The sequence below is a fragment of the Heloderma suspectum genome, chromosome 2 (genome assembly GCF_057233095.1).
Source record: "Heloderma suspectum isolate Gila_16-S chromosome 2, 16-S_ref, whole genome shotgun sequence".
In the NCBI taxonomy this organism is placed as follows: domain Eukaryota; kingdom Metazoa; phylum Chordata; class Lepidosauria; order Squamata; family Helodermatidae; genus Heloderma; species Heloderma suspectum.
Window position 1 is genome coordinate 23,474,391 of NC_139459.1, and position 25,131 is coordinate 23,499,521.

General features: G+C 43.1%; 1 protein-coding gene across 15 annotated transcripts in view; it reads left to right on the plus strand.

Moving 5' to 3' along the window:
* NEDD4L (NEDD4 like E3 ubiquitin protein ligase) overlaps positions 1–25,131 on the plus strand; it is a 325,991-nt gene that overhangs the window by 220,609 nt on the left and 80,251 nt on the right. For all 15 annotated transcript variants that reach the window (XM_084832979.1, XM_084832988.1, XM_084832980.1 and 12 more), the window contains 4 exons: positions 5,510–5,560; positions 19,800–19,861; positions 20,007–20,106; positions 24,339–24,505. In XM_084832979.1, coding sequence (XP_084689105.1) covers positions 5,510–5,560; positions 19,800–19,861; positions 20,007–20,106; positions 24,339–24,505 — 380 coding nt within the window. The remainder of the gene's footprint in view (positions 1–5,509; positions 5,561–19,799; positions 19,862–20,006; positions 20,107–24,338; positions 24,506–25,131) is intronic.

Consider the following 25,131-nt stretch of genomic DNA (forward strand, 5'->3'; position numbering starts at 1 on the left):
CAGAGGCCAACTGCCAAAACAGTTATCCTTGTTCCAATACTGTATTTCTTTTTCCTCAGTCGGCACTTAATACATGGATTTACTTGAATACATCACATAGAAACAAGGTGTTTACAGTACAATGATGTGTTTCTTTAATTGCAGGTATGGTTGTTTGCAAAGTTTATAGTGCATTCTGCAGATGCTTATTTTTTCTTTGATCTTCACTGTTGAAACCATCATGACATATTCAGGGAGATTAATACACATTTTGTGCAGGACTAGAAAAGGGCTTAATATAGCCTCTCTCCTTTTTTTTTTAATTAATGTACAGGGGATAAATTTTGTTGTCACCCAGGTTTATATTGTTCTTGCTATCACACTATGCAGCCAGTGTATTTACTCTTTTCTAGGAAAGCTTTCACTAGAAATTTAATGTGGATTTTTTTTATTTGTACATTTATACCTTTTAAAAACGAAGATTTTCATACTCAAGAAGAAAATGTATTGTTGCGACTAGAGTATATTTGAGTCATACCATTAGAGCCAGAGCATTCTTTGACATATTTTAGTAGTGGATGCAGTATTTTAAGTGAAAAGGGGGGGGGGGATTGGCAGCACTTTGCCACCTTAAAAATAGCCACAAGAAATGTCAGTTGTCAGAGGTTATGGTGACTCGGGATTTGTGCAATATTGAGGCAAAGGTGACAAATATTTCTGAATAATGAGAAGATTCCCTTTCATGTGTTTTAACATAGAGGTATACGAAAGTAGTATGTGTGTGTGTTTTTAAACAACACTTGGACAGACATAGCAGAAACATGGCAAAGTGTTTACTCTAGAAGCTGTAATTTTATTTCTCTTGATATTTTTAAGCATTTATTCATAGATGAATATAAAATAATAGGACTACTTATACATATGCTTAGAAAACAGACACCTTTCTCTTTGCTGAAATCCAATGAGGCTATTTTGCAAGATATGTCTTACTGTATGTATGTATGTATGTATTTATTACATTTCTATACCGCCCCATAGTTGAAGCTCTCCCAATTACCTAGGGAGGTGGTGGGCTCTCCCACACTGGAGGCATTCAAGATGAAGCTGGACAGCCATGTGTGAGGGATGCTTTGACTTAAATTCCTGCACTGAGCAGGGGGTTGCACTCAATGGTTTTATAGGCCCTACTCTGGTTTCCAACCCTACTATTCTATGATTCTATGTCCATGCTGAAAGAGTCACTACTGGCTCCCTCACCTGCAGATCATTTTCTCCCAATCCAGCACAGAAAACCAGGTCCAAAGTGTGTCCTGCTACATGTGTTGGGCAAGAAATTATTTGAGAGAGGCCCATGGTTGACATGGTGGCCATGAAATCCTAAGCCACTCCTGACAAAGTAGCCTCGGCATGAATATTAAAGTCCCCCAAGGCCATAAGCTTTGGGGTCTTCAACATCGCGCTCGAGACCACCTCAGTCAGCTCAGGCAGGGAAACTGTTGGGCAACGGGATGAGTGGTACACCAACAGAGTCCCTATCCCGTCTCGGCTTCCCAACACCAAGTACAAAACTGACTGACTGTTGGACAGGGAATCTGACCAGGGGGATCGAATCCCTATAGATCAAGGCTGCCTCCCCCCTCCTGCCCCTCTAGGTGAGCTTGGTGCTGCACCAGAAATCCTGGCGGACACATTTGGGAGAGACTGACTCCTCCCTGTTAATCCAACCAGGTTTTGGTAACACAAGCCAGGTCGGCATTTTCTTCGGCTATACACTCAGAAATGATATTACCTTTTTGAGCTGACCTGGCATTCATCAGCAGCACCTTCAGGATAGAGGGGACTGCAGGCAAGCCACCAAAATCACTGAGGTTGGAAGGTGGACCGGAAGGGGATAGAGCATGCACGTGTCTCAGTCGCCTTCCCCTCTCCCAATGTCATCGCCTCCCACCACCATAACACCCTCTGCCCAGCACTACATCTATAGTGGCCTCAACTTCCTCCACCAGTAAACACATTTCAGGCCTGCTAAAACCACATTCCAGGGTATGGTTAGCTGATGGCGCTCTCCCATATTACAGACTGACACACTGGAGGAGGTTAGGTGGTAGTACCTCCCCCCGGGAGCAGATGTTCCTGCTGCCGTTTTTGCTGTTGCATCTTCTAAGGTGGAGGGGAGATTCTGCTGCGCACTCCTGCATGCATCCCCAAGTGCAAGGCTAAGTGCGCACTTAGTGTCGCACTTTACATGACGCAGAGGCGCATGTGGAGGCACTGCCTCTGCATGCCACGTCTTATGGACTCAGTTTGACTGATAGGCTGGGAAGCCAGCAAGATGTCACAAACTACCAAACTCCCCAAGATAACAATGTTGACGCCAGGCAGACCTTATCGGGGAGCTCGTTCCACAGATTGGGGGCCACCACTGAGAAGGCTCTCTCCCTTGTTGCCACCTTCTGAGCTTCCCTTGGAGGAGGCACTTGGAGGAGGACCTTAGGTGCTGAACGTAGTATACCAGTGGGTTCATTTTGGGAGAGGCATGCTGTCAGGTATTGTGATCCCAAGTCGTGTAGGGGTTTGTACGTTAAAACCAGCACCTTGAATTGAGCTCAGAAGCATATAGGCAGCCAGTGCGTGGTCTTATACATGCGGATCTTCTAGTCCCAGTTATCAATCCTGCCACTGCATTTTGCTCAAGCTGCAACTTCTGAACCGTCTTCAAAGGCAGCCCCACGTAAAGCGCATTGCAGTAATCTAACTTGGAGGTTACCAGAGCAAAGAAACTGAAGCCAGGTTATCCCTGTCCAGATAGGGGCATAGCAGGGCCACCAACCAAAGTTGGTAGAAGGCACTCTGTGCCACTGAGGCCACCTGAGTCTCAAGTGACAAAGATGGTTCCAGGAGGATTCCCAAGCTATGGACCTGCTCCTTCAGGGAGAGTGCAACCCCATCCAGAACAGGTTGAACACTTTCCATCCGATCAGCAGAACTACCCACCAACAACATCTCAGTCTTGTCTGGATTGAAATTCAGTTTATTAGCCCTCATCCAGTCCATTGTCGCAGCTAGGCACTGATTCAGCACATCCACAGCCCCACCAGAAGAAGATGAAAGGGAGAAATAGAGCTGCGGGTATGAATGTGGGTAATGTGACAGTGAAATCTTGTGCATGTTTACTCAGAAACATGCATTGGATTACTTTTACCGTGTTAAGTAAATGTGCATAGGATTGCATCCTTAATAATGTAGCCTCACCGATGCAATGAATACGAACTTGAGCACACTCCGAGAGAGAGCGGAGGATAGGAAGGCCTGGCATGCTATGGTCCATGGGGTCACGAAGAGTCGGACATGACTTAACAACTGAGCAACAACAACATATTTAGCAATACATGCTGCTAAAAATCGAGCAGTAGTGGAAATAAAAAGCCAATGCGCACTTGAACCAGAGAGGCCAGGTTTCAAATTTCCCCTCAGTCTTTAAACGTATTGGATAGCCTCTAGCAAGTCATCATCTCTTATCCTATCCCACAGGGTTGTTGTGATGATAAAATGGGCATAACCCAATGCAAATTGCTCAGAGCTCCTTGGAGGAAGGGTGTGATATAGATGTGATAAATAAAGTGATTCAGATCTTTTTGGTAGGCTACAGAGCCTACCAAAAGTCTGTTATAACTTGCTACAGAAGTTCAACAATATTTTAAATGGTTCAGTATCTGACATTTACAGCAAGGTTGATGTGTTGATTTTGTTGAAAAATATTTTAAGTATATGTCTATCCCAGTCCTTGAATCTCAAAGCAGTTTGCAGAAAGAGGCATAATCCAGATCCCATAGAATGTTGCAATGCTTCATGTACCTGCTATTCTACATGATTTATTATTGCTGATGTCGGCCCAAATCCAAAGAGCTACTGTAGGATAGCCCCGGGGCTTACACTCAGCCTGGGGGTGGCGAGTGGGGGTTAGCCTGTGTAATATTGCATGCTGCTTTTACAACTTCAGCAGTTTCAAAACCCATCTGCTCTGCAGGGTTCAAGAAATACAGGTTAAAAATATTCTTGGCCAGATAGCACTAGTTGAATGGGTTTTTTATTCCTATCCACATTTGACTGCATAAATGGATGGATTACATACCTTGTAAAAATGGGAGGATTTGTTGCTGTTCAAGAAATTGGCTGACAAATTACATTTGTTGTTGTTCAGTCAACAGTATCAACACTAACTGAAGCAACTGAGATTCATTAACACGAATGGTATTATTAACACTTCCTTGTGGGGTTGAGGGCCGTCCTTTCAATGCATCTTGTGTTCTGTACCTGCACTGTGAAGATTGCATCTAGCTGTCCTGGTAAACTTACAAATGTGGACAGCGCTACTGCACCGAGAGTTACAGCATGCACAGTATTTTTTGCTCATGCAATGACTAAGCCACACGTGCTGAAGTTCCCTTGACTGTTAGAGCCGGGGTGTTGAACCTCAGGCCTGTAGGTCAAAGCTGGGCCACCAGTGTTCCACAGATGGCTCCCTTGCCCCCAAACACCAGTCATTTTGGTGGCTTTCTGGATTTTGCACGTTTCCCCCTGCCCTCCCCAATTCGAAAAGGTTGAAATGCCTCTCTGAAGGCTTACTTAATGGCAGTAAGATCCTTAAACTAAAATACCTTGGTGTTTTTAGTGTTTTGGTCCTGCCCCTTTTGCCTTTGACCGTGCCCACTTCTGGAATTGGGGCCCCTGAGAGCTTCTCCGGAATTGAATTCAGCCCTCGAGCGGAAAGAGGTCCAACACACTATTGTTAGAGGTTCAGTTTCCCTGTTCTTCCTCATCCCAAAACATACTCCCGGTCCAGAGTTCATTTACAGACCTGGATGGGCTGTAGCTCAGTGGTGGAGCACGTGCTTGGCATGCTGGTCCTAGATTCAATTCCTGGCACCTCCAGATTGGGCCAGCAAAGAGTCCTGCCAGAGAGATCTGTTGCCAAGCAGCATGGATAATACTGAGCTAGCAGGGCCAATGGTCTGGCTCAGTATAAGGCAGTTTCCTATGTTCCTAATTTGCACAATTATTCCATGTACACTAAGGGCACAATCCCATGCTTTTTTAGACAGAGAAAAGAAAGTCCTACAACTCCCAGCATGCCTGGCTGGGGAATGCTGGGAGTTGTAGGACACTTTTCAGTCTAAACATGCATAGGATTGAGTCCTAAGTCTTTTATTTATTGTCCTGGCGTACTTGCTCAGTGCTTTGCATGCATGACCATGTCCACCTATTATACTGTGAATAGCAAAGACTGCCTCTGCAGGAACGTCATGTGAGCATGAAGGTGCGCACATAACTCTTAAATGGGGTGTTAAAAAATTTTTTCAGGCAAGTTAGCTTACTTTTACAGCATGACAACCCTTAGCAGCCTTTGGGAACACCCTGGAGTGGCATGTTGCAAAAAGCGTCTGTCCGCCCTGCTGAAGGCAGCAGTTCAACCATTGTAATAAATGGATCATTTTAGGTCTTGTCTTCTTTTTTTCTATTTCGTTAACAGACCAGAGACGACTTCCTGGGTCAAGTGGATGTACCACTTAATCATCTTCCGGTAAGAGTGTTTACCTATCAGTAGTCTATTTTGTCAAACCTAATGGGAGAATGGTTTACTTTAAAGCTGCCTTCCCCATCCTGGTACCCTCTAGTTGTGTTTAACTGCAACTCTCATCATCCCCACTCAGCATGGCCAGTGGCCTTGCTGGCTGGGGTTGATGGAAGTTGTAGCACCATACATATGGAGGGCACCAGGTTGGGGAAGGCTGCTAAAAAATGTACTTGTTATATTTCACGTACGATAAGCCTAAATTATCTTTACTTTGGGTTAGATGCCTTACTTATTTTATTTATTAATTCATATATTTAATTTATTATTTTAAAATATTCAGTTACCACTTTTTATCCAGTCAGTTTTCAGGGTTATTTACAGCAAGTGTATAAATAAGGAGATAACCTTTATTTTACCAGTCTGTGAAATAAAGTCACTGGGATTTTCATGCTGCTGCTAATATTGATTTCAGTTCTGTTTTTGATGTTGAGCTTTCTGAGCATACTAGCCCTTCAGTCTAGTTGGGAGGCCACAAACCAGAGATTAGTGTCCTCTCCTCAATTGCTTCATTCGCCACAACTTGGCCAGGAGGTAACTTCTTAAATGCTGCACTCCAAATAATTTTTCATTTATTTATTTCTCCAACCAACAGCCACAACAGTATATTCAGAAAAGTGCCCTGCCACTGTTCTAAAGTCAAATCACTTGGGAACTTGTTAAGAGTAAGATTTTGTTCTGGGTGATTCATAACAACAATTAGCTCACTACAATATTTTATTCCTTGTGGGAAAACTATATGAGATACAACATTGCTCTCATGAAAATAAAGGTTTCCATTTATTTCAGTGGCATAGACCACCCATTTAGATGCTATGTATAGGAAAATAACGTGGTTCCAGTTGAAACAATTGTCTTTCCTTTAAAAAAAAACAACCTGACACCTGAATTACCAACTGTGACTGCTTCGTTATTGATAATGACAAGAGAGAATATCACCCTTTACAGCAGTAGAGAACAATAAATTCAGAAAATGCACACAGTCTAATTAAAAAAATATACATCAAGAAACTCCAATAGAATTCAAGCCATTCTTAAAAAAAAAAAATCACAGAAGTAAATGCAAGTATTACAAAAGTCCAGGTTTTAAAGAGAATTTAAGAAGAGCTGCACTAGATCAAACTAAAGGCTTATGTAGTCCAGCATTTTGTTGCCACAGTAACCAGTCAGGTGCTTATGGGAAGCCCCTGAGCCTGCTTATGTTTTCTAAGCAGAAAACATTCTGCTTAGAATGAGAGACACACTGCCTCTGATACTGGAAGTAATGCGTAGACCCAGTTCACACCATTGCGGCAGCCCACTATGGGCTGCCACAATGGTGTGAACTGGGTCTACGCATTACTACGCATTTAAGCCACAGTGTGTTGCAGCATGTGTCAGTGGCCATTTTGAATATTCAAACCACAGCAGGCAATCGCTGTGGCTTATCATGTCATCTGAACCCAGAAAGGTTTGGGTTGTTGGTTTGGTTAACAATGCTAAAACAGCCCAAAACATGGGCTGAGCCAATCATGTGAACCGGCCCATAGATAATATGACTAGTGGCCATAGTAGTAACCATCTTCCATGAATTTCTCTAATTCCCTGTTGGCAGCCATCACTACATCTTGTGAAAACTAATTCTATATGTGCTATGTGAAGAAATCATCTTTTATCTGTCTTGAATCTTCCATCATTCAGCTTCATTAGATGACCCTGGGTTCTAATGTTATGGGAGAGGGAGAAAAATGTCTTCCACTTTCTCCACAACATACGTAATGTTGTACACATCTATCATGTCCCCATTATTCACCTTTTTTCTAAGCTAAAGAGCCATTAGAGATCTCTTAGACATGTAATGTTCCTGATTCAACTGTGGCCATAGATTGGGAGTACCCTGTGGGCCTCCCTCTTCTCTCATGTGTGAATTTTCTCCTCCCCTTTTCAGAGTAAACCATGGTGCAGTATTACATTTGGACCAACATCAATGCTGACCATGGTTAGTTTCAAATCAGAGTGCATAGTGGCCATATTTGAACTTGGTCCATGGCTTCATAAACCATCATTTATAAAGCCATGGATATACACCTCTCCTCTTTCCACCTTACACCAGCTTTGGTGAGGAGATCCTGGTTTGCATTAACCTGGAGAACCCTGTTATGTCCGAACTGGGGAACTCTGTCATAATGTGTGTTAACAAGCCAGAATAATAAGCCACATTCAAGATAATAATGAAATCCTGGCTTATTATTCTGGTTTATTAGGTCAGAGTTCCCTGGTTCAGGTGTAATAAGGAACTCTGTCTTAAGCCAGGATCTCTGTGACAAAGAGTGCAAGAGAAGGAAGGAAAGGAGGAGGCGTGTGTCTACAGAGTAATAAACCATCAATATCTGAATGCAGGCCGAGCATGGTTTCAAACTCCAGTTTGAAACTAACCATGCTTAGAGCTAATTTTGGTGCAGAGGTAACACTGGTTCACTCCAAAATGGGAATTGAGGAGGAATTCAAGCATTTCAGAGGAAAAGGAGGAAGTCCATGTGTATGCCATATCTCCCAGTGTTGTTTCAGCAATTGGGAACATTATGTTTGCAGCAGGTGTCATTTATACCAGGGACGGGCAGAAAGTATATCTCTAGATGTTCTGGACTTCAATTCCCAGCATTCCTGACCATTGGCCATGTTGGTAGGGACTTCTGGGAACTGAGGTCCAAAACATCTGCAGATCTGTCTTTTGCCCACTCCTGAATTTTGTACTGTACTTTTCAAAGGCCAAAACTCATGGTCTGCACTGCTACATTTCATGTTCCAACCCTACTATTCTATAAAACAAGCTATATAGCCTCAAGTTATAGACAATTGATAAAATGAGCAGAAATCTGAAATCTACCATGATGTGTAGGTAGCCTCTACATCTTCTATTCTCTTTTACATTCAAGGCTTGTGCTTTGGGGCTTCACTGATATCCTCACCAGAAAGAACACAACAGCATGAACATGAGTTAGCAAGCAAACATTCAAGCTTCGATGAGAGTGAGAAGATGTGTAGGGCCTGGTTTCCATTTTCAGTACCTTTGGACTCTTACACATTTTTGTGATCTGCCTGCTGTATGGAACATATGAAAAGCGGACCACACTCATTCCTGACAAATAAGGGATTTGACGTGGAGTTCACCTTTTAAAGAACACTAGCTTAGTGTTTAGCTCTGCAGGAGTCTTGTGGGTAGCAGTGCTTTGCAGATATATCTTTTAGGAAAGAGAACTAAGTGGAATAGCTTCTTGAAAGCTTCTCAAGGGCAAAATTAGGCTAGATATATATGTGTGTGTGTGTGTGTGTGTATACACACACACACACACACAGTTGCAATCAAAATTATTCAACCCTCATTGCAAATCAGGTTTATTGTCAAAATTTACAGACTTTCAGCTGTTTGCAATGAACAAATCAAACAAAAGCCATTGAAATAGCTCAACACAATGAATGCTTCAAGTGATTTCCCCAAATTCAGCTGACAATGCAACTTATAATGACTTCTCCAGTCTCAAAATTATCCAGCCCCTTCATGGCAAGCATCTTTAGTACTTAGTTGTTGTTGTTGTTCAGTCATTAAGTCGTGTCCGACCCTTTGTGACCCCATGGACCATAGCATGCCAGGCCTTCCTGTCCTCCGCTCTCTCCCAGAGTGTGCTCAAGTTCATATTCATTGCATTGGTGATGCTATCTAGCCATCTCATCCTCTGCCGTCCCCTTCTCCTTTTGCCTTCAATCTTTCCCAACATCAGGGTCTTTTCCAGGGAGTTTCCTCTTCTCATTAGGTGGCCAAAATATTTGAGCTTCAGCTTCAGTATCTGACCTTCCAATGAGCACTCAGGGTTGATTTCCTTTAGGATGGACTGATTTGACCTCCTTGCAGTCCAGGGGACTCGTAAGAGTCTTCTCCAGCACCACAGTTCGAAAGCATTGATTCTTCGGCGCTCAGCCTTCCTTATAGTCCAGCTCTCACAGCCATACGTTACTACTGGGAAAACCATAGCTTTGATTATGTGGGCCTTTGTCGGCATGGTGATGTCTCTGCTTCTTACTATGCTGTCTAGGTTTGCCATAGCTTTCCTCCCAAGGAGCAAGCATCTTTTAATTTCATGGCTACAGTCACCGTCTGCGGTGATCTTGGAGTCCAAGAAAATAAAATCTGTCACTGCTTCCATTTCTTCCCCTTCTATATGGCAGGAAGTGATGGGGCCAGATGCCATGATCTTAGTTTTTTGAATGTTGAGTTTCAAACCAGCTTTTGCACTCTCCACTTCCACTCTCAACAAGAGGCTCTTGAGATCCTCTTTGCTTTCTGCCATTAGGGTGGTATCGTCTGTGTATCTGAGGTTGTTGATAATTCTCCTGGCAATCTTAATTCCGACCTGTGATTCATCCAAGCCGGAGTTTCTCATGATGTACTCTGTATATAAGTTAAATAAGCAGGGCGACAATATACAGCCTTGTCGTACTCCTTTCCCAATTTGGAACCAATCGGTTGTTCCATGTCCGGTTCTTACTGTTGCTTCTTGACCCTCGTACAGGTTTCTCAGGAGACAGGTAAGGTGGTCTGGTACTCCCATCTCTTTAAGAATTTGCCACAGTTTGTTGTGATCCACATAATCAAAGGCTTTAGTGTAGTCAATGAAGCAGAAATAGACGCTTTTCTGGAATTCTCTTGCTTTCTCCATGATCCAGCAAATGTTGGTGATTTGATCTCTAGTTCCTCTGCCTCTTCGAAACCCAGCTTGTACTTCCAGTAGTTCTCGGTTCACATACTGCTGAAGCCTAGCTTGTAGGATTTTGAGCATAACCTTGCTGGCATGTGAAATGAGTGCAACTGTATGGTAGTTTGAACGCTCTTTAGCATTGCCCTTCTTTGGGATTGGAATGTATACTAACCTTTTCCAGTCTTGTGGCCAATGTTGAGTGTTCCAAATTTGTTGGCATATTGAGTGCAGCACTTTAACAGCATCATCTTTTAGGATTTTAAATAGCTCAGCTGGAATACTGTCATCTCCACCAGCTTTGTTGTTAGTAATGCTTGCTAAGGCCCACTTGACTTCACGCTCTAGGATGTCCGGCTCAAGTTCAGTGGCCGTACTGTCATGGCTATCAGGGACATTAAGATCTTTCCTGTATAGTTCTTCTGTGTATTCTTTCCACCTCTTCTTAATGTCATCTGCTTCTGTTAGGTCCCTGCCTTCTTTGTCCTTTATCATGCCCGTCTTTGCACAAAACGTTCCCTTGATATCTCCGATTTTCTTGAAGAGCTCTCTAGTCTTTCCCATTCTATTGTTTTCCTTGATTTCTTTGCATTGTTCATTTAAGAAGGCCTTCTTGTCTCTCCTTGCTATTCTCTGGAACTCTGCATTCAGTTGGATATATCTTCCCCTTTCTCCCTTGCTTTTCGCTTCCCTTCTTTCGTGAGCTACTTGTAAAGCCTCATCAGACAGCCACTTGGCTTTCTTGCATTTCTTTTTCTTTGGGATGGATTGAGTTGCTGCCTCCTGAACAGTGTTATGGACCTCTGTCTATAGTTCATCAGGCACTCTATCAGGTCTAATCCCTTGAATCTATTCCTCACCTCCACTGTATATTCATAAGGGTTATGAGTTAGGTCATACCTGAATGGTTTAGTGGTTTTCCCTATGTTCTTCAATTTAAGCCAAAATTTTGCGATAAGAAGCTCGTGATCTGAGCCACAGTCAGCTCCAGGTCTTGTTTTTCCTGACTGTATAGAGCTTCTCCATCTTTGGCTGCAAAGGACATAATCAATCTGATTTCGATATTGACCATCTGATGATGTCCATGTGTAGAGTCGCCTCTTATGCTGTTGGAAGAGAGTGTTTGCTATGATCAGCGTGTTCTCTTGGCAAAACTCGATTAGCCTTTGTCCTGCTTCATTTTGTACACCAAGGCCATGCCTACCTGTTATCCCAGTGATTTCTTGACTTCCTCCTTTAGCATTCCAATCCCCTATGATGAAAAGGACATCTTTTTTGGTGTTAGTTCTAGAAGGTGTTGTAGGTCTTCATAGAAGCGATCAACCTCAGCTTCTTCGGCCTCAGTGGTTGGGGCGTAGATATGAATTACTGTGATGTTGAATGGTTTGCCTTGGATTCGTATTGAGATAATTCTATCTTTTTTGAGATTGTACCCAAGTTCTGCTTTTCCCACCCTTTTATTGACTATGAGTGCTACTCCATTTCTTCTAAGGGATTCTTGCCCACAGTAGTAGATATAATGGTCACCTGAATTAAATTCGCCCATGCTTGTCCATTTGAGTTCGCTGATTCCCAAGATGTCGCTGTTCAATCTTGCCATCTCATGTTTGACCACCTCCAGCTTACCTTGATTCATTGACCTTACATTCCAGATTCCTAAACAATATTGTTCTTTACAGCATCAGATTTTCTTTTCACCACCAGACACATCCACAGCTGAGTGTCCTTTCAGCTTTGGCCCAGCCGCTTCACTCTTTCTGGCGCTACTTGGAAATTCCCTCTGCTCTTCCCCAGTAGTATATTGGACACCTTCCGACCTGAGGGGCTCATCTTCCGGCATCATATCTTTTAGCCTTGTGATACGTTCCATGGGGTTTTCTTGGCAGGAATACTGGAGTGGGTTGCCATGTCCTTCTCCACTGGACCACATTTTGTCAGAACTCTCCGCCATGACCTGTCCGTCTTGGGTGGCCCTGCATGGCATAGCTTATGGCTTCACTGAGTTAGGCAAGCCCCTTCGCCACAACAAGTCAGTGATCCATGAAGGAGTTAGTACTTAGTAGAGCACCCTTTTGCTGTTATGACCTGGTGCAAATGAGATGCATAGCCAGACACCAGCTTCTGGCGGCATTCCTGAGGAATGTTAGCCCATTCCTCATGAGCAATGGCCTCCAGTTCAGTAATATTCTTGGATTTGCATGCTGCAACCGCCTTCTTCAAATCCCACCAGAGATTTTCTATGGGGTTCAAGTCAGGTGACTTTGATGGCCACTGTAGAATCTTCCAGGACTTCTTCTGCAACCAATCCTTGGTGGAGTTTGAGGTATGCTTGGGATCATTGTCCTGTTGGAAGCTTCACTGATGCCCAAGCTTCAGCTTCCTCACAGACGGCATGACATTTTCTCCTAGGATTTCCTGATACGTCAGTGAATCCATCTTGCCTTCCACACACTGCACATTTCCAGTGCCAGAGGATGCAAGCAGCCCCGGAGCATCACCGAGCTGCCACCATGCTTACCTGTAGGCAGCGTGTTCTTTTCAGCATATGCTTCATTCTTCTTCCTCCAGACATACCGCTGATTAGTCAGGCCGAAAACTTCCAGTTTTTTTCCATCGCTCCACAGAACAGAATCCCAAAACTTCTGTGGCTTATTTATATGATTTTGAGCATATTGGAGCCAACATTTCTTGTGCTTTGGGGTCAGTAGTGGTGTATGTCTTGGAGTTCTGGCATGGAAACCTTCTGTGTTTAGTACATGCCTTACTGTTCTCTTTGAAACCTCATGTCAGGAGCGCCCTAGCTGCCTCTTGCAGTCCCCTCCAATAGCCAACTCAGGACACAGACGATAAGGATTCTTTCCGAGGCTTTATTCCTTTATTACTTTATGACTCTTTCAGATACTAATCACTAGCGATTAAGCAAGGAACAGCACTGGGGAAAGATAGCAGAGTAGCCTAAGCTCCAGGTAAGGCAGTTGGTCCCCATTTGAAGCGGAACCACGGGAAGACCCTAAACTTATGGGCTAGGGAGAGATCTTCCCTCTTTCCCTTGGGTCCTCGGGACACGACCGTTGTTTGAGCACCAAACGAGCGGTACGCCTCCTTTCAGCACCCTCCATCTGTCGTTGCTCCCTGCGTCTGCGCCGAGCGTCCAGCAAGCCCCCCTCCAGCGCTGTCTCACTGCCAGGGTCACTATCTATCCCAGGAATGCTGGCAGGAGAAATCTCCGCCAGCTGCTGTGCTCGTGAGAGATGAGTGAGCTCCTCTCCCACGGATTGCTGTTCCCCTTCAGAATCAGAACTGCTTTGGGCTCTATGGGCTCAGTTTCCACCCTGACATCTCAGTGCCTGTTGCCACCGAGTCTTGCTGCAGGTCTTTTGCAGTTACTCGAGGGTTTTTCTCAGCCTGCCTTCTCAGAAATCTGGTTGCAGCCATCGATAGCTTCCTTTTTCTGCCCCATCCAGGTAGTGTAACCACTGTTTCTTTAGTGTTGAATTTGTGAACTTTGCTTCCAACGGTGTCTCTAGGAACATTCAGTGCCTTCACTATCTTTTTGTATCCTGTTCCTTGTTTGTGAAGGGCGATGATCTCTTCTCTTAACTTTTTGGACCATTCTTTTGACATAGCCATATTTCTAACATGCAGTCAGACGTCACACTCAACAAACCCCTAGCCAGTTCAGGTATTTCATGTGTTCCAACTCAAGCACACCTGGTGCAACTACTGAAGCCCTTGATTCGTTGCATCAGGTATGCTTGAGACAACACCTGTTTTGAATATTTGTGCTGTTGTGAGGGATTCTATTCAGGGGGTTGAATACTTTTGAGACCGGAGAAGTCATTATAAGTTGCATTTTCAGTTGAATTTGGGGAAACCGCTTGAAGCATTCATTGTGTTGAGCTATTTCAGTTGCTTTTGTTTGATTTGTTCATTGCAAACAGCTGAACGTCTGTAAATTTTGACAATAAACCTAATTTGCAATGGGGGTCAAATAATTTTGATTGCAACTGTATATATATACATACATACACACAGGTCTTGGTTCCAGTTGTGAATAAGGGGAAGAAGGAACCTGTTTAATTTGGTAAAATACTCATGCTATTGACCTGACAGAAATAAACACAAATCCTTCTTCCTCCAGAAATATCAGTTCACAGGAAGAGAATGGCTAGTAAAAAGCCAAACCACAACAGCGGGCTTTCTTCTCAGAATCCACACACATGAGTGTTCATATGCTCTCTCCTTGCCCCTGTCCTGAGATTCACACAATCACAGCTCAGAGTACAAGCTAAACTGGAGCAAATGGTGAGAAGGAACTGGATGCTGTATTACAGTGGTTCCCAACCTTGGTTTCCAAGATGCTGGACTACAACTCCCACCATTCCCAGCCAGCATGTAGTCCAACAACATCTGGAAAATGAAGATTTGGAACCACTGCAGTGTATTATATGGATTTGGAAAGTGTGGGGAGGCTGTGTAATATGACGTCATACATCCATAACTGGACAATGATATGGGTTTCCTGGAAAAAATTTGCACTGCCCTAACACTGCTCTGTTGAGTTCAGGCTTAGCACCTCTATTTGACTTACTTTAACAAAACTGAAAAAGTATGTCCTGTTCATTTTACATACTGGAGAAATAACTGAATAGTATTTTCCAACAGCCCCAATTAGCTGAACTGAAATAAAAACATAAGAAGGGCCACGCTGGATCAGACCAAGGGTTCATCTAGCCCAGCGTTCTCTTCACACAGTGGCCAACCAGCTGCCCACGGGAAACCCACAAGCAGGACATGTGCAACAGCACTCTCCCTCCCATTTTCCCCAGCAACTGGTATACATAGGCATATTGCCTCTGGTACTGGAGGTAGCATATAGCCATCAGGATAGTAGCCATCGATAGTCTTGTCCTCCATGCATTTGTCTAGTCCCCTTTTAAAGCCATCCAAATTGGTGGCCATCAGCCCATCACTACATACTGTGGAAGTAAATTCTATTGTTTAACTATGCACCGTGTGAAGAAGTACTTCCTTTTATCTGATATTTGATTGCGGGCAAGGATGGAAACAATGAAGCACACTTCATTTGTTTTAAATTTAACATTTCAACAAATTCAAAGTTTCCATTTACTTGGACATTATTTTTAGTGGAATGTTTGGGTTGTATCCAATGGTGACCACTCCACTGACAGAAGATGTCCACCAATGAAATGGGGAGGGGGGCCACAACTTTCAGCAATCCCTCTCCTCCCTACAGGCCCCTGCAATCACCCTTCGGAGCACCTGTGGGGTGTGTACAGTGTGCTGCAAGGGGAATGGAAATTTGCAAAAATCATCTCCTTCTCCATTCCACTGATGAACATCTTCCATCAGTGGAGTGACCACCGTTTGATACAACCTTTTGTAAATGTTTTTAGAGTGGACATCCCTTTCATTACATTATTTAGATTTTACAGGGGGAAATGAAGGCACTGAAACAGTTAACATACTAATTTTAGCATGCCTTCGTGCATAAATATATGTGCTTTCCAGGAATAGTCACCTGGAAAGAGTGAGTTACAACTTTTATTTCAGATCTGACTGTTTATTGCATCCATTCAAATTACCTAATTTGACTTGTATCCATTTTTATGTTACTAATTAATGAAAGTGGAAAAATTTACACAGAAAAATATAGCAATGGAGAGTCTTCTGGAAAAAAATTTGCCCCACATCGCTGATTTTAGGTTTAGGGTTGCAAGACCCCTAAGAAATTATTATCATAAACAAGGGTCATTCAGAAGAGAGAGTTAATTCCTTTTTCCCACAGAACCTCACCTTCATTATGATGGGCTGAAATGTCTTCATTGGATATTGTATTGAATGTTATGATACATGCCTGTAGGCCTCTGATGGTCTGTGAAGGTATACACACACTTCAGTAGCCCTAGCACTGTAGCTGCAAATTCCTTCCTTCTCCCATGATCTGAAAGTTGATTAGGATTAGTAAATAACAGAATAGATGGAGGCTTTTTTACTCCTTGCCAGACAGCTGTTCTGCAAGAAGGAGCTTGCTGTTTTGAGTTTTGTCAGCTGCCTTTTTCAGGATGTTTATGTTTACCTTTGGGCTGATGCCTGTAAGAGGCTGGCAGTCTGTGGTGGTCCACTGTGGAAGGAAATATCTAATTCCCATGGCGCTGTGTAGATATCTTATGTGCTTGTCCAGTAGCAAGTGTTCTAGTCTGTCGTCTTTTGTCAGAATCCCCATAGTCATGTAAAATGTGCTTACTAATATGGATGTACAGAAATTTGCTCCAAAGGAGGGATTGGACATTTTCCCAGTAGATATACATTTTGGTGGACATATTTGGACCAGTAATGGCTGACTTCTGCCCAGTAGAGAAAGCATTTTGTATCACTCTCAGTTTGATGACTGATGAGTGCTTTTAGCTGAGAACTGTAGGGGATAACAAGTGGTGTTCTGTTGTTTTCTCCTTTGGGTCTGCCCTGTAGTAAGTTATTCCTGGGTGCCAGTCTGGCCCTGTTGATCTAGGCTGGATTTTTTTCACTTTGTTTCAGTGACTTTCTTCCTCATATACAAAACTATCTTGTACTCTTATGGCTTTAGCATATTATTATCCTCCTTTGGGGAAGGATCTGATGCTGAGACTTTCAGTAAAGACATGTCTTGGTATCTAACAGACAGTCACAATGTCAAATCAGGGCAGACTCCATGGCATTCGTTGAGTTTCCCTATCTAGTAATGAATGGAAATGAAGAACAGTTCCAGACTGTGCTTTAGCAGTTTCTGTTGCCTTTCTTAGTGTCCCAAATACTATAAGTTCATCTTTGTCTGGGAATGTAATATGTCTTCAGTGCAGCTGTTCTAGTCAATTTACTTAAGTAATGCAGGTTTTAAAGAAATGTCTGAGCAGTTTCCCTCTTCAGTTAAGTATCCACATTAAACATTTACAACATACTTGGAACTCTTCCAATTTCTTCAATCATCACATGCCATTTTATTACTATAATTAATCATTTCTGTTAAATGTACAAAGTGCATCACAAGTTTCATCTCATTTATTGTTGCAACAACCCTGTGATTGTTTATGACCTCTAAGGTCATTGGCTTAGAGGTGTGTGTGTGTGTGTGTGTGTAATCCATATAATTTTACAAGAAATCTTTGGGCCATATTTCTCTCTTTTTGCCTAGCTTCCCCCATATTTGTCTGTGTGTGTGTGTGCGTGCGTGCGCGCGCATGCGTGTGTGCGTGTGCACATGTGTGTCTGCGTGTGTAATCACTCTTGATTCATTCTGCCAGACACTGTTTCCAAGTATTAAATAGATTCACTGTTTTGAATTTTCACATTTTGTCCAAAAGCTGACACTTGCCACAGTATGAATTTGCCATTATCATATATGTGAGTAGTAAGTACAGCCTTCATTTATGTATACACATTATGACAGCTTCTGTTTTAAAAAAAAAAGCCAAGTAAACCATTATCATCATCATTATCATTAATAATAATGATATCCTTTCCCAAACTTCTCAAACTGCCTCCCATACATTATCCTTTGCGACAATAGTAGGTCCGTATTGTTATCCTGACCTGTTGAGTGTTCATGACTGAAGTGACATTTGAACTACCCAGGTCACCCCCTTTGCTGTTGCATGGCTTTAGCTCTAAGTAAGGCTGACTTCTGATTAGAATATATGAAGTGATCAGATAGCGTGGGTAAAATCCAACGTAAGTGCTACTTATGTAGAGTAAACCCATTGAAATAAATGGTACAAGTTAGTTATGTCTAATTTAAGCCCCATTCATTCCAATGGGCCTACTTTGAGTAGGACTTACATTGGATTTTACCCAGTGTGTGTTATTTTTGATCATAGAAATAAGATACCTTTGCATCAGTGCTGATCCTGTAGATGGGGAACTCCTGTAAACCTTTCTAATACCTTAAATCTAAACTGTTTCCTAACAGTCTTTCCTTGAAAATCTCTGGAAATGATTGTGCTGCTTCCCTAGGAGTCCCTTGAGGTTAGGATGTTCTTCCCAACATTCATCCTAAATCTGCTTCCTGTTAAAACCATTACTTCTCATTCCACCCCAAGTGGAGTTGGTAAAATTGTTGTTACCCCTCTCAATTTTGACATCCTTTTATGCATTTGAAACTATCAATATACCACCTTTTAATTGTTTTCTTTAGACTAAATATATCCAGTTCCTTTGTGTGGATTGTCTTTTAGACACTCAGCTCTAAACACTATTGATCTTTATTTAAATATGTTTTCCATGGAGATATACTAAAGGAATATGCAAGGTTTATCATTTTTAAAGATTATGAATCTGAGTCCTAACATTCCCATTGTTCATTATAACAGCCATTGGATGCATACTAATTAAGGTGCAGTGAAGTTGGGAATAACATCTATTCTGCTCCTTCAGCGGGGATGGAAGGAATATAGGAAGTTGCTTTATACCAAATCAATACCAAATCAAGCTACATTGGTCAGTCTAGCTCAGTATTATCTATACTGGTTGTTAGCAGCTCTCCAGGGTTTCAGACAAGATTTCTTCCCAGCCCTGCCTGGAGATGCTGGGGACTGAACCTGGGACTTTTTGCATTCAAACAAGTTCTCTGCCCCTGAGCTACAGCCTTTCCAAATGATGAAGTGGGGCTTTCCTGCTTCATAGCTCTTTTGGCTAATATTCTTCCAACCTCTTCTCCATGCCTTTATTACAAAGGGTGGGGGAAACTGGTATTTAAGGTGAGTAGTATAAATATTACGTATTAATAGGCCTGACTTCTCTGCATTGACCAGAAGCATCCATATTCTCTAAGGATGTGGCTCGAAGTATTATTTTGTAGCCATCGTTGTTCTTAAACAATGTTGTGCACCTCTAGCCACCACTGCTTCCTTAGAATTTTTCTTCACCAGGGTAGTGATTGTAGGAACTGGAGGACCAGCAATATTCAAGCTCACCTAAATTCTCTGAAAATCACTCAGAAGCTCATTTCAGCTTATTTCCATTTTTGTTTCCAACATTTTGGCTCATTCAGACAGGAAAAGTGTGCATTTGTGTGTGCATTTTTCAAAAGTGCACTTCCCCCGTTGATTGAATCATAAAAATGTGAATTTCAAAGTGCGTTTTTTTCCCCAAATACGCATTTTTCTACCAGTCATTTTTGGAGATCATATGTTCCCATACACATTCAGGTTGCGAACAGGGGATTGTCAAGTAATATGGGAACAGAAACAAAATTCTAGTACATCCGTAAGTGATTGCTGGGCTGGGTTGTTACTAGTGTTAAGAGTGACATCTAGTGGGACTGTTCAGTTAACAATACACTATGTTTGCCAAGAAAAGCAGAGTTCCTTTCAATAAGCACGTATAAAACTAAAACTTGTTCAAGGGTGCCTACGCATGTGTTCTTGAACATTAATGACCTGATTTTATTATTATACCAATAGACTGAAGATCCAACCATGGAAAGACCTTATACATTTAAAGATTTCCTTCTTAGGCCAAGAAGGTAAGGTCCTTTATATATATATATATATATATATATGCTGTCTTTTCTAAAATGTTTGTTTCTTTTTAAAAGTGCTTTTCGAGCTCAGAAGAGTATTATGTAGCTCACCTTTTTGTAACAATTGTTCCCCTCCTTACCCCAACAGTCACAAATCTCGAGTAAAGGGGTTTTTGAGGCTGAAGATGGCTTACATGCCAAAGAATGGTGGCCAAGAGGAGGACAGTGATCAGAGGGAGGACTCTGAGGTAAATTGCTTTAAATCAGGCATTTTGGATTTTCTTTCTTGCTGCTTACCTGTTGTACAGGTGTTAGGCATTCTAGCTTGTCGATCATATTGCTTCAGAATTAAAGTGGACTGAGGACATGATTACAGTTTCAGTAGTATAGTGAGGGACTAAGCTGCCCCAAATCCAAATACTGGAGGCAAGAATATTTTGTTCTGCAGCTAAGGTTCTTTAGACCAGTCGTGGGGAAACTCTGGTCTTCCAGCCGGATATGGTCCACCAGCTCTCCTTATATGGCCTGCCAAGGGCTCTCTCCTTCCCTGAAGTCCTGCCCCTCAGGAAAGGTGAGGGAAGCTTTCTCTATTAGGAGCTGCTGCTCAGTTTGTTCCCAATCAGGTGAGCATCGCAGTCGTGGTGTGTGTGTGGGGGGGGGGGTGAACAGCTGAGGACTGGGGGAAAGGAGTCTGAGTCCCTTGTTGCTTACGCCTCCACTATTTTTTAGTGAACAGCTGAGCTGCACAGAACGTGAAGTGTAAACCACACCTTTCCCATGATCAGAAGCATCTGAGACTGGTGGGGTTTTCTTAAGTTAAAAGGACTTCCTCAAGAACCCTATGACACCAGTTTCAGGAGCTCCAAAGGCGGCCTCCTGGGCTGCCCACGCTTCCTGAAAACTTTTGGGAAGACATCATAGTTCAGGCAGCCTTGCTGTATTCCTTGTGTATTCCTTGCACCCAGTTTTACCTCTGGCCCACCAATTGTAGGAATGTGGCCCTGAAAGCTTGCCCGCAGGGGAGTGAGACCCTCTGTCCATGTCTACATGACATATTTATCGTGCCCTTGTGATCGGCCATTCACGGAAGTTTGCGGGTCCTTTACGCAAAGTCATCAACCTCCAGGACAACTTCAGTGGTTTTTCCTGGTTATCCCAACTTTAAAAAGATTGGAGATAAGCTGGAATATTACAAAAAAAAACAAAAACACAACAATCCGCCATTTCCTCAGTGTGTAGAGCTGGCATACCATGATAACTCCAACATTAGATGACAGTGTTTCATTGAAAAATATAGACAGCCCCACTAAGGCTGCAGAGAAAGGGCATTTTCAATTCTACGTCACATTTATTGTCTAAAGGAGCCAATCCTAATTGCACCACAGAAACAGAAGCAAAATGCTCTGGTAGGGTTGCGGGATTTTCTGTTAATGTAGAGACACCCGCTGGCTCCAAAAGGTTTCCCTACCCCTGGTTTATGCATTAACAAAAATGAATCAGATCGCCAGCCTCAGCTTTTGTAACAAAAAGCGTTACAAGTTCAATCAGCATTCCAGTTCAGCAAGAAAAATGGGAGATATTGTATCTCACAAAGTATGTTGTCCCCTGCAGAAGTTATGTAGAATTTCCCCATGTCTGGATTTGAAGCTGTTAAGAGCTTATAAATTGTTATGCTTTACTGAGTTTTTATTTGCTGGGTTTTTCTTATTGTATCTTTGTTTTTTATTATGATTGTATGCTGCCCTAGGAACACTGTCTGGTGTTCATGGTGCAGGATATAATTTTAGAAATAAATAATCTGCTTAACTGCAAAACATACGGCTGGTGTAGACAGAAACAGAATTTCAAAAGTGAAAGGCCATGTTCTTGTGGTCCTTTCACCATGCTACATCATGGCTTACTAAGTCTGTGAGCATGGAATCTGCAGAAAAGGCCATTATCTGATTGCTTCATCATACTCCCAGATCTTGGCTCATGGTGCATCCTTGCTGCGGCATTGTGAGCTGCAATCTGGGTGGGTGTAAAGCAGTAGGGTAGCTGGTGCTTTGTCGTAGGTTTATCACTCACTGCAAGCATTCTAACATGTTCAAAGTGTTGTATGAATCAGCCATGAGAGCTGGAGCAAGTTTCTATGGGAATGGTATCTTTTTATCATCATATGATGAGTGAATCAGACATGAGCTATTTCAGTCGTTATTCATCCGAGTGGCCTCTAGAAGGAAGCTTTGTCTTCAGACTTGATTGATGAAATACCAGTTCCGGGATATGAAGCAATCACAGAATTCCTTCCTAGTTTGCTGTGTCACATTTCAGAATGGAACTATTCTTTTGAGTGCTCATTATCACTGTGTTCCAGAAAAACAGCCAAAGCAACTTCTTCAACTTGCAAACGTTTAGTACTCGTTTTTACCAAAAAAGAAGTGCTTTTCCATTTTTACTAAATCCAGATTGGGATCAGACCTCAGTCATCCATGCTTTCGAAGCCTCATGTATTTCATTACTGCAATACTCTCTACATAAGACTGCATTCGAAGATGGTTGGGAAGTGACAGCTAATGCAGAATGCTGCAGCCTGCCTCTGGAGAGATGGACCGCTAGGAATATACCACTCCTCTTCTGGCCCAACTGCACTAATCGCCAGTGTGCTTTTGGGCACAGTTCAAAGTGCTGGTGATTCCCTTTTAAAGTCCTTTTCAGTTTAATCTCTGAGTACCTTCAGGAACACCTTCTTCAGGACCAGCCTCAAGGACTGACATGGTTGAGCACCTGCAGAAGGCTCACATCCCAGCAGGGGCCCATTGTTAAGAGTCCCCTGGAATTGCTCCTCCCCTTCATCATTGTGTCAGGATTCCTTTTGCCCCCACTGAACTTCAAACGCCAAATCAAACACAGACAAGAGGCTTCAATCTACAGCTTTTAATCTATTTCTTCAAAGGGTCATATAGATGCAAATTCTCAGTGACTCTCAGTCTACAAAGAAATGCCTTCAGGGGGTTCAGAAGTTAGCTACGAAACCGCGGTTTTGAAAGGAAAGCAGTCTCACTAGCCTAACTTAAGGGGTGGGGGGAGGTCTCTCTCTCTCTCTGTCTCATGAGGTCTCTAGGCACAGCTGTTCATGCAAGGCCAGTCGGGTAGACCATCTAAGTTCCACCCCGGCCTTCTCCCTCTTTGCTCTGCGTCTGCGTCTGGCATCTATTAATTCAGATTCCCCATCCTGCCTCTCTCTGTTCGCTATCTCTCATGGGGGGCTGGGTCAAGAGGGACCTTCCTCCTGCAGCTGGACCTTTGAAACCTGAGGAGCCTGTCTAGCCATGTCTGGGCTAGCCTGGGAACATACCTACCCCATGTCTGGCGGTTCTTCAGAATCTGAACTACTCTCCCACTCCCTGCGCTCAGAAACACTCCTGACACATTGCAACCTGCTTGTTCACTGGCTCTTGCTCTGCCCCAGAAAATGGTGGTGGTGAGAAGGAGGAAAAGTAGATGCCACTGCCTACTTGCTCACCAGCTCTCTGCCTGCCAAGGAAGCAATGGTAGCAATGATGAGAAAGAGCAGCTGGTGACCATGGTGGTGGGCAAGTAGACTCACTGAGGGAGGGGAACCTTGAAAGTGCCTTGCCCAAGAGCCCTCAAAAATGTGGAGCCAGCACTGATCTTCTACAGCTTGTTCTTCCCTGCTTCCTTAGATCTGTGCAGGAAGGCAATTGGCCATGGAAGTGAGATCTTTGAGGGCATGACTATATTCCCGAGAACAGCTCCTTTGCTGAGGGAACTGCACTGGCTGCCTATTTGCTACCGGGCCAGGTTTAAGGTTTTGGTACTAGTGCGCAAAGCCTTAAACAACTTGGGACCAGGATACTTGAGAGCGCCTTCTCCCTTACCAACCTGCCCGATCACTGAGGTCATCAGCGGCCGTGTTCCTGGTGGTTCCACATGGACCTATGGCCCGACTAGAGTCCAACCGGAGAAGAGCCTTCAGTGTGGTGGCTTCCTTCCTATGGAACTCCCTGCCTCTGGAGGTCAGGCAGGCGCCAACACTGTGTTGTTTTGGCGCCTCCTGAAAACAGCTCTTTTCCAGGAAGCCTTCCTTGGTTGATCAGCCTTGGTTTTATTGACACTCTGTTTTTAAAGAATAATTTTAATATCATGTTTCATTCTTTTTATCATTTGTTCATTTTATCTCTTCTTGTTCACCGTTCTGGAATCTGTTTAGATGTGGAGTGGTATACAAATGTTGATGGTGATGATGATAATGATGAAGATGATGATTGATGATGATTGATGATGATGATAGCAGCTACTACAAACAAATGCTTGAGGTGTAAATACTACATGCAATGCGTTTCACTGCTACTTTCTCATGGGAAACATTGATAGCAGAAACACTGTTAGTTCCCTCCCATCATTCTAGAAATAGTTAAAATCTTACACCTTCAAACTTGTGTGCCTTGAAATTAATTTTCCTTTTCTCCTTTCAAAGCATGGCTGGGAAGTGGTAGACTCCAATGATTCTCCCTCTCAGCGCCAGGAGGAACTGCCACCACCTCCCTTGCCTCCTGGATGGGAAGAAAAAGTGGACAATCTTGGGCGTACCTACTACGTCAACCATAACAATCGGACAACACAGTGGCACCGACCAAGTTTAATGTAAGTGCCCATCTTCATGCAACATGTGATTAACTTCTGAAATTCAGTGCCTCATGATGTGGTGTTGGCTATTAGCCATGACTGCTGAATGGAACTTCCATGTTCAGAGGCAGTGTACCTCAAAATACCAGATGCTGGGGATAAACAATTTGCTGCCATGTCCTGATTCTAAAGGCTTCAGGCTCATCACTGTTGAAAACAGGATTCTGGACTAGATAGACGCTTGGCCTGATGCAGCAGGGATGTTTTTATGACCAGTCTCCATATTCGGGGACTTAGACGGCTGTGGTAATAGGCGCATGTGGATATAAACCCATGACTATCAGGTTGTGATCATCCAGGCTTGTATTACTGCAGTAGAAGATAAAGGGAATAGCCCAGTGAATGGAGTATTCAGTTGCCCTTTTCCATCATTTGAGCCTGTTGTAGCATTACTTGCTGATCTGTCTTGGAAACAGAATGCTGGGTTCTAGGGGTTCATTGAATTGACTAAATAATGCTATCCTGCTCCTTCGCATCTGCAGTGCTGGTGTTTGTTTCTTAGATAGTTGAGGGATGAATGATGAGAATCCTAAGCTAATAATTGTTGTACAAGAGAGAGAAGGGAATAGGTAGCCTAGCAATTT